Source organism: Myiozetetes cayanensis, unplaced genomic scaffold (assembly GCF_022539395.1).
Source record: "Myiozetetes cayanensis isolate MyiCay16 unplaced genomic scaffold, myiCay2020 scf3, whole genome shotgun sequence".
In the NCBI taxonomy this organism is placed as follows: Eukaryota; Metazoa; Chordata; class Aves; order Passeriformes; family Tyrannidae; genus Myiozetetes; species Myiozetetes cayanensis.
Window position 1 is genome coordinate 51,827,495 of NW_026087521.1, and position 10,077 is coordinate 51,837,571.

Sequence of the window (10,077 nt, forward strand, 5' to 3'; positions counted from 1 at the left end):
CTCAAACTCAGCAGAAGTCTGCATAAAGCCAGGGAACGTGTCATTCCTGCTTGATCCAGTCCCCACATGGGCAGAAGTCTCAAGAGAAATGCAGCCATACAGCTGACATCCAATAGGCCTGCCCATCCCCAGAGATGTAGAAAGTATTCTAAGCCAGTAATCTTGTACCGTGTTAGTGCTCTTGAGTAACAAGAGCTGGCTGTTACACAAGCCTCATGCACAGCCGTGTAGTCCACCAGCTGGAAAAGATTTCTCTAATCATAGAATCACAGAATATTTTGGGGTTGAAGGGACCTTTAAAGGTCATCTTTTCTTCCCACCCTCCTCTGCTGCCTGGTCAGAGATGATCAGTGATCCTGGTATGGCAGAGTGACAGCTGCTGTTACAGGATAACCTGAGGGCACCACAAAGTCCTGAAGCATGAAAACACACTGCCACCTTTCCTTGTCTCAGGTGCCCTCCTCCCTGTGTTTGCAGGCACTACAGAAGTGCAAGGCAAAGGTACCCAGCAGCAGTCGGGCTGTGATGGAGAGGAGGTGAGCACAGAGCCCTGCTGCTCATCACTTCCCAGCTCCTGAAACACACGTGAGCTCTCCTTCCAAGGGTAGCAATGGCAGTAGCCAAAAGCCTGAACTTTGCTTCCAGAAGGGATCAGCTGTTGAGCTGAGCAAATTGTGATGCTGTGCAGGGTGGGTGGAAGAAGGGCGGGAGGAAGGGAGGGAGAGCCAAGCCTGACACGGGCCAGAGCAGGAGGGGAGGCACTCACAAAGGCCTTGGAGGCAGGATGGAAAAGACAGTAATTACATAAGAGCACTTGGCGAGCATCTGGCTGGAGTCAGCTGGGCCCTGCCGGCCCTCCCTCCCGCACTGCTAACGAGGAGCAGCTGAGGATACAGATAACTCAGCGCGGGACCCTTCCGGAGGGGAGTGTAGGTAAGAGGTCCTCTGCTTCCCTCCCGGTTTGCTGTGCTCTTGGAGAGTGGGGGCAGAGGAGTGGGGAAAACGGAAAGGAAAGACAGCTGTGGTGGAGGGGAAGTAGCCAGGAAGGGGAAGACAAGGAGCTGTTTCTCTGTCTCTTCGTGTGAATGATACCTTTGCTCTGGAGGTTTTAGTGAGGGAGGAGCTGTGAAGGGTGACTCTGTGGGTGTTTGTAGGTGGATGTGAGTAGGTGTGCATGTGTAACAGGACAGATGATCCACTGGTATCACAGGGGAGCTGAGCTGTACACGGGCTAGAAAGGGGAGAAAACATCAATTTCCTTTCTTCTATACCTGTGGTAAAGAGGGTCAGTAGGATGGATGCAGTCACTGGAGGAGTGTCAGGTTTTGTCCTCCTACTTTGCCTGTGTTATGGGGGTTACAGGACAAAGGAGGAAATGTAGAAGGAGGAGGAAGCAGCTGCTTTTGAGCAGGGATTGTTGCAGTACAACCTGGCCAGTGCTTCCCTGGGATGCCTCCAAGGCAGAGTGTGTGATGAGGGAGAAGGAAGATTGTTGGACACACAATGTCCCCTCAGGCTTGGATTACACTTAAAAGTGTGGCTGGCACAGGTTTACTGGATACAATTCTCAAAAATTCCTGCAAATGTGGCTGCCCTGGCAAAACATTGCTGGTACAGACAGTTCCCTTCAGGGAACAGGGCAATATTACCCAGGCAAAAGTGTCTTTACTGGCATAAACTTCTGCCCAGCTGGACAATGCCACCAGGGCAAGTCTTTGTTTGCTGGCTCACAGTGAGTCCCTATTGAGCCCAGATGAGACAACAAAGTCCTGCTCACTGCCCACTGTGAGCTGTTCTTGCAGTCTGATGAGACACAGGCAAAGACTCCAGCTGATGAGGTCCCCAATGAAGAACATCTGCTTGGCTGTGAGCAGCTTAGGAATGCAGATGGAAATTTGGGACGGAAATGAGGACAATGGACTCCCTGCTACCTGTTCCCCTTGGAAAGGTGGAGGAGGCCAGGCACAGGGCCAAGAACTGCAAAAGTGGGTAATGTCATGTTTGGAAATACACTGGGCAGGAAAATCTGAGATAGTGAAGAACTGCAGTAGCTTTTTTAGGACGGAGAAGAACTGTCTTCAGTGTCAGTCTCTGAGTTTTCATGCACCCCAGAAAATTTATTTGCCTTTAACAGTACTGTCAGCTGCCAAAATACCCACCAGCAGCAGCCAGGAGAAGACAACACAACTGATCACAAAACCCCACTTTTGTCAGCTGGCGAGGCTCCATTAGCAAGAAGTATTGACTTAACCTTTCCCCCTCTCATTTCCCAAAAGGGATAATCGAGGAACAGGCAAATGTGGGCAACTTGCAGTTTTGGGTTTCATTGCATGTCAGTGCTGGAGTGAATTTCTTGGTCCTCTTCTCGCCCTGGCTGGGAGGCATGTTCACTCCATGTTCATTGAGCTCCAGGCTGACAGGCAGCCTGAGAATATCTCCAGGCCTCCCAGCCCCCCTTCCTCCCTTCCCCCCCTAGCTCACAGCACATATTTTCCCAGAGTTTTCCGCTTGCTTCTCCAGTGGTGCTGGGGTCCTGCCAAACGCCAGCCACTCTCTGGGAAGCGGGGCCTCCCATTCCCAAACCAAACAAATGGGAGAAAGGAAACAGGAAAAAAAAGTCCAAGCACACGTAGACATGCACAAAACCCTTTCCCCCTCAGAAACCTTGGAGCCTTCTCTAGCTTCTGTTGGAAATTGCAGGAGGCACAGTGCTGACTTGGCACTTCTGGCCCCTGCAGAAGAGAGCTATTGCCCATCCTTCCTTCTGCCTCCAGAAGATACATATATATACACACACACACAGAGAGGATACAAATTCACAGATCAGTTTTGCTGTAGGGTAGACTCCTCAAATTCTCTTCCCAGCAGATTCTGTAGCATGAGAAAAGTCTTCCATCTCTCCCACCCTGCACTCTTCTGTCCTCCAAAATGCCCTTCATTCCCACGTCCTGGTGCAGCCTCATCGTGCTTAGCCCAACAACACAAGCTCGTCAGCTCGGCGCCAGGCTGGGGGCAAAGGTCACACCCAGGGTTTGCTTCCAGATCCCCAGTTTTGCTGGCAGGCAGGTCCCAGCAGCCAGGCTATGCTTTAGGTCAGGCACACCCCTCCCATGAAAAATGCTAAGCCCAGGACCTAAGCAGGGGACATGACCAGCGGATGACGCGTGCGGGAGTGCAAGGCTTGGGGCTCTGCCCAGGCAGAGGGGATGACCAGAGAGGGAAAATACTGATGCCTCTCCCAGCTGGCAGATGCATCTGCTACAGATATCATGCCTGGGGCAAGAGGCCACAGTGACATGCAGAAAAAAAAATGCGGGAGAGAAGGAAAGATGAAGTCTGGGGACTCCAAGCGGGAAAGGCACAGCTGGGGAGAGAGCATGGCCAGCCAAGTGAAGGGCTAACACATGAGACAAGGGACTAGTGAACAGGAGTGAAGGCAGAGTCCTGTAGCATCCCGCCTGAAGGAAAGTCTGTCTCTTGCATGGATGCACCTCGTTTTGCCCTTGCTGAGATGCCAAGGGTGGGACACTGCCCTGCTGCCTGCCCACCCTTTGCACAGAGTGCAATCTGTGCTGCCTGCATTTTGCTGAAAAGGGCTATGCTGGTTGGAAGCAAAAAGGTTGAGGAAACTAACCCAAAAACACGTACAAGGAAAAGGCACTACCTAGGAAAGAGTTAAAAGGCACCGAAACCCAAGCCGGTTTGCGATGGAGAGCGCCCAAAGCCAGGAAGGGAGTAGGAGGGAGAGGAGAGGGGAGGGAGCAGGTCCAAGCCCGGATTGCGCACCCAGCCAGCGCTGAGCAGTGCCTGTGCCAAGAGCTGGCTTCCTTAAAGCCATGGGCCCGGGGGCCGGCCCCGCAGGCGGAGGGGAGCCGGCGCGCAGGGGCTGGAAAGCAGAGAGGGGAGCCTTCGGCCCCCGGGGTGAGCTGCCGCGCTGCGCCGGGGGGCAGGCAGCGGGATGGGGGGCACAGGCTGGGGCAGGGGCTTTCTCAGCTTGCTGGCGTGTCTGTCTTTCGTAAGCATACTTCTGTGCAAGCTGCCTGCTCCCAGCTCCACGTCCTTCACCCTCGGCAGCAAAGCAGCTCTCCCCTGCAAAGGTTGCACTCAGGGAGCCGGCGGTACCCTTGGGAAGGTGCTGGGGCTTGCCTGACAACCCCCTAGGCATTGGTGGGAGAGGGCTGAGGCACAGGGAAGGGTGGGATTGGGTGGAAGAAAGGAGGGGCTGAAGTTAAGTTCCCAGCCCACAGAAGAGACCTCTCTGCCAAGAGATGTGGGTCAGACTCTGGGACATGGGTGTTGTTGGGTTAGATTCCCGTAAAGAGCTGATGAGCAGTGACTGGAGGGTTGGAGCATTTTTTTACAGTCCTTCCTGCAGATTCAGCAGCCTACCACAGCATGCTTTTGCTAAAGGACTGTTGAGGTTGAACTCAATGATATTAGGGGTCTTTTTCAACCTTAATCTTTTCATGATTCTATGTCTCCTTCTTCTATCCCAGCCTGGGCACTGAATCTTTTAGTGGCTCCAATGGTTTGCCTTGTCAGCATCAAGCCTTCTTCCAGGGTCAGTACCTAATCTCCACTGGCCTGGGCAGAAGGGCGTGGGGCAACCTCTTGAACCATGTGGTTTCTACTCAGATTGCAGCCTTGAACATCCAGGGACTACAAGCATGTAAACTCCCTTCACACAACAATGCTATTTCATCCCACTCCTAGCTCCAACCACAGAAAGATGCTTTGTGGTGACCGCTGTTCCATCCCTTGTGTCCTGCCCTTCTTATACCTCACCCTGGCACTTCCTCATATCTTCCTAGGTCACCATGGACATAATTTACCTGCGCACATCCCTGACCTTCCTTCTTCTCCCTCTTGTGTTCGGGGCACCCACTGATGAACCCAACCTCAGAGAACCAGCCCCTGGTGCTTGCAAGCGCTGTTGTGATCCACTGGACTCTTCTACAGATACCCGACCACTCCCTGCCAGCCACCACCACTTTCCCTACCCAATGCCAGAGATCCGTCCCTATATCAACATGACCATACTGAAGGGTAAGTGCCCATCTTGGCCTCAGGATGCCAAGGCCTGCTCAGGGACTGCTGGCACTGCACTGGAGGTGACAGCTGGATTGCTGGCATGCTGCTTATGCTTACAAACTGCCAGGTGCCATCCTTGAGGATATGTGCCCAGGGTTTAGATGCTTTGTGCTGTTATGAAGAGTAGTCTGGGAGGAAGGAAGTCAGTGCATATCCCTGCTGTGACCTCTGTGTCTCAGGATGCTGCCTGCTACCTTCCCTTCCTCCCTGCTAACACAGGAATGGCAGTGATAGCCTCTTGGCAAGCTGGGAGGACACCTTCCTTACCTCAGAATTCCAGAGTCCTGTAGTGCCTGAAGGAAGGAGCAGCCCTTACTGAACTGCAAAATAAGCATGTTTGGAGGGTAGGCATTGGCACTCAGGAAGGTTGTGGGGAAGCCTTCTCCAGATCCATGGGTCACATGGAGGAGGGCAAACGAAGGCAGCAGCTATTTGCAAGCACCTCCAGGCTAAACTGGCAGTGACCCCCAGCTCATTCCACCCTGCAGTGGCTGGCTTGGCTAAATGGAAAAGGCTCTCTATTTTAAATCAGCTCCTCCCTTCAGGGCTCCCCTTTTAGCCTTTGCTGCGGGCAAAAGCATGTTCCCAGCTGGATGCTGCTCCACTCACTCCTTGTAGCTCTGTGGTTCCTCTGGGTTAACTGGGCAGATGCTTACCCTTCCCTGCCCAGCCTGGAAATAGCTGCAGTCCATCAACATTCAGAAGGGTGTGCAGGGCAGGTAGGCCTGAAGTGGGGTGTTGTAGCAGGACTTGCAATACCATGCAGGGGCAGGACAGAAGGCAAACAACAAGACACAAATTTGGGATGCTGTCACTTGTGCTGGAGGCTGCTCTGACTCCTATCTCTTCTCTCTATACACAAAGTACATTCTGGTGCTGATTCTCTCTGTACTGATGCCTGGCAAAGTGTGTGACAGGCAGTGCACACACCCCAGGGTAGAGCTGCAATAATTATATAGGATGCCCAAAGCATGCCAGTATTGTCAAAGTACCAGCCCTCTAACCTGCACTGCTCCATCTGCCTAGTCCAGCTTGGATCTTTTCCTTCTGACCCACCTCATTGTCCCTCTCTAATCATATTTCCCCACAGGGGTTAGCATTTCTTTTCCTTCTCCAGCCGACAGAAAGAACAATGTACATCTTACATGGATAATTGGGTCACAGGAGAGGTGGGTATGAGGGTAGGATCTGTGATGGCAGTAAAGAGGTATGGGGGAGGAAGAAGAGGTCAAGAGCCCCAGTGTATTTTGCACTGCTGAGCTCCCTCTCAGGCTGAAGTCTCCTAGGTACAGGTCCTGGTGCCTCCAGCAGGGCCATACTGCTTTGATGGGCAGGAGACTCACAAGAGAAGACACTCCAGTTACACCCAGAGTTCTGCTAGCTCCTTTCCCATGAAGAGCAATGATATCGTGACCCTCAGGAGTGCTCCTTCTTGTGGCATTGCCCCATTCTTGTGCAGTCCTCTGCCTCCTTATTAGGCTTTCTCACCACCACTTCTGGTATCACAACAGGAATTGTGTCCTCTGCTTCCTCTTGTAGGAGAGAAAGGAGACCGGGGAGAGCCTGGAATGCCAGGGAAATGGGGCAAAGAAGGACCACGAGGTGAGAGGGGCGCCCAGGGCCAAAAAGGCAGTAAAGGACAGATGGGCACAGCGGGAGACCCCTGCAAGCATCAGTACGCTGCATTCTCCGTTGGTCGCAAGAAAGCTCTGCACAGCAGTGAGGGCTTCCAGGTCCTGATCTTCGACACCGTCTTTGTCAACCTCTACAGCCACTTCGACATGTTCAACGGCAAATTCTACTGCTCAGTAGGTGGACTTTACTATTTCAGCCTCAATGTCCACACCTGGAACTTCAAGGAGACCTACATGCACATCATGCACAATGAAGAAGAGGCAGTCATCCTGTATGCCCAACCCAGTGACCGCAGCATCATGCAGAGCCAGAGCCTCATGCTAGAGCTTCAGGAAAATGATGAGATCTGGGTGAGGCTCTACAAGCGGGAGCGGGAGAATGCCATTTACAGTGATGATGTTGATGTGTACATCACCTTTAGCGGGTACTTGGTCAAGCCTAGCCTTGAATAACTGCCTCTTCTCTTCCTTGGGGCCTCTTTGGCCTTTTTCTTCTTCTCTCTCTCTCTATCTCTCTTTACTGCCCACAAACACTGCAAATCACTTGGAAACGGGCCTGTCAAGTCTCAGGCACTGAGTGTGAAACTTGCTACACAGGCTCCCACCTCATGCCCTCTTGTAGCCAGACTCGTGTCTGTCCACTTACATCATGACACTGCCATCTCTCACCCCTCACCTCCTAAACCCAGCTTAGGTTATTGGCTTCTTCCCAATCTACCAGCAAGCTGCCTCTGGAATTTGGAGTCCTACAGCAAGAAGAAAGCTAAAATGCTGCTCCTGGGGATGTGTCCCTCCTTGGGGCTTCATTCACAAAGGATTCCTGTACAAAGGGCTAGAAAGTCCCCACTGCCCATGTACATCCTGGCTCCTCTCTTTCCCAACTAGACATACTAGTTTTGCAGCCTGAAACATGGTCTTAATGTCACGTCTGACACCAGAGGTGTCACCAGAGCAGACTGCAATCTGGTGGTCTCCTGTAGCACAAGAAAGGTAGGACTAGTAAGAGAGGATGGTGTCTTTCCAAAAAGAGAACTGTTGATCTTCTGAAGTGTGTCACTGGCTATCCTTAGACACCCTTCTGTTTCACAGAGTCCAGGTTAGCTGTCAAATGTAGGCCTGGTGGGATTGTCCTCCTCTGTGCCAGCTCTTTGAAGAGATAAAGGGCCAGACACTTGGCCAGACCTTTTATAGGCATCTGCTGTTGAGTCAGTAGAGTCCACCATTCTGTTACCACTACAGATCACAAGTAAAGAAGGAGAGAGAAGAGAGAGAGAGAGACAACCCTTGAAAACCTCCTTCCCACACCCACTCTGGTGTGCTACTTGGTCTTGGCTCCCCAGCTGTGGAAAGCTAGTCCAAACAGTGAACCTGAATCTGCTCTCTTTTTTGGCAGAGGTGCCATTTTGTTGTCCTCCTGAAGGTGGTTCTCCCACACTGGTATTCAAGAACTGCTGTTTCAAGACCTGAGCTCGAGGCTGGAGGGGCAGTTGCACTTAAGTCAGTTCCAAACCTGGACAGGCTGCCACCTCTTTGCCTCTGTGATAGAAAAGAGATAGAGGTGAGACTACAGCACCTCACCCCAGGGTTAAAAGTTTCCCTGCCTTATGCTCTGTGCCCTTTTCTGGCAATCTCATCAGAGCAACATAGAAAAGCATATGACTAAAACAAATCCTCGCTCTTCTTGTCAGGTTGGAGATGTCGCAGTGAGAAAGGAATGCCAGTGGTAGAGTTTTCTATTACTATTTATACTGGTGTCACACTGCTCTCACTTGCATCCCTCTGTAGGGTAAGCTACAGTCCTGGGGAGAGCAGGTGAGGCTGGCTCAGCACTTTAGGAAACCCATTTCCACATGCTGTGATGCTTCCAGCAACTCCCAAGAGTCGTCTCTTGAGTCTCAGGGCAGGACAAGCAGGAGAAACTGTATTTCTCTTCTACCCATCACTGATAATGAAATTTTCTGACTTACCTAGCTTCTGCAGTCTCTTGATTAGCCACAATCATTGCCTATAGCACCTGGGACTACCAGAGCTCTCCCATAGGAGATGTGCATCATTATACAGGACTAGGTCTGGTACACTCAGCCTGAGACGGCAAAGCGACAGAGACCCAGGCTAAATACTAAAAATTAACTTGAGAAAATTGCAGGACATTTTCTGTCTTGTCCTGTTTACTTACCCTCCCTTCCTTGCTAAGGAAGCTGTACAGACTGTAATAAGTTTCAGGAACTTTCTGCTCTGGATCCTCCCCACCATTGTCAGTGAGGCAATGGGTATAAAAACAAGGTTTCACTGAAGCAAAGTTGGTTTTTTTCACAGGGAAACACTGATGATGGGATCATGAGAATTAAAGGAGACTGTTTATTCCCCTCCCTTACCGGGTCAAGTGTGTGAAATTGCTGAGAGAGAGGATTTCAGACAGCAGAGAGGAAGCAGCCTGCTGGCAGTGATGCTCAGGACCAAATTTCTTTCTCTCTTCCTCAACAGGCTGCAAACCAGATATTGTCTATTTACAGTGTATAGAGCCCCATGCCTCCCTGAAGAGAAGAAAGCCTATCTAACACTGAATATCTCCAGAAACAAGCTTCCTTCTTCCTCCTTTTTCTATGTGGTGATGGAATGCCAGTGACAGGTCTCATGTGCTACCCATGAGCAGCCTGATGCACATGAGAGAGGAAGGCAGGGGGACCAAAGGGTGTGTTTAACAGGCTTCTTGGTGCTAAATAAGATGGCATTCCCTTGGTGCTAAATCAGATTTCAGGAGTATTGGGTGCTTTCTGGAAGGTGTAGTAGGCTGAGCTGTGATGTACTCTGGAATTAATGGTGCTTTATATTACAAAACCAAAAAAACTCCAAGAACTTTTGTATATATATTTTTTCAGTGATATTAAACTTTTTTCCTTGGTTGTTTTGCACTTAAATCTGTTTTTCTCTCCCAGCCCATTCCTTCTAGCACTAGTTATTGCTGAATTATGTGTTGGAAAAGATGCTGACCCAAAAGAGACAGGTACAAAGTCTAACTCAGCTCTGAAACTTCCCTGGGTACTCCTTGGCAATCTTGTATCTGTTTCCTTTGTTAAGAACCATTACCTTGAAGATATTTACTGCTTAAATACTTCTTATTATGACAACTCTCTCCTATTTCCTGGGAAAACTTTAAGGAAATTCAAAGAAGGATTCTTTGGAAATTACAAAAAACGCAGGACAATACATTGGGTTATAGGAGTAGGCTTCAAGTACTTAATTATATTTAAGAAGGCTGAGCTACTGTGGGAGATCAGACCCTTTGTCTTGTGAAATTTTTAGTACATCCTTCTATCAAGAGCTAAAGGCCAGAAAGTACAGACATAAGAGT

At 50.5% G+C, this 10,077-nt stretch overlaps 1 protein-coding gene across 2 annotated transcripts; it reads left to right on the top strand.

Annotated features, from left to right (window-relative positions):
* Positions 1-767: 767 nt before the first annotated feature.
* C1QTNF6 (C1q and TNF related 6) lies at positions 768-9,754 on the top strand. Of its 2 annotated transcripts, none has more exons than XM_050324824.1 (3): positions 768-933; positions 4,812-5,046; positions 6,631-9,753. In XM_050324824.1, exons 2-3 carry the CDS (start codon positions 4,818-4,820, stop codon positions 7,176-7,178), a joined length of 777 nt encoding a protein of 258 aa, XP_050180781.1. In that variant the 5' UTR covers positions 768-933; positions 4,812-4,817; the 3' UTR covers positions 7,179-9,753. The 2 variants fall into 2 exon arrangements, with proteins under 2 accessions (XP_050180781.1, XP_050180782.1); XM_050324825.1 differs by lacking the exon at positions 768-933 and adding an exon at positions 3,959-4,132 and having other exon boundaries at positions 6,631-9,754.
* The last annotated feature ends 323 nt before the right edge of the window (positions 9,755-10,077 follow it).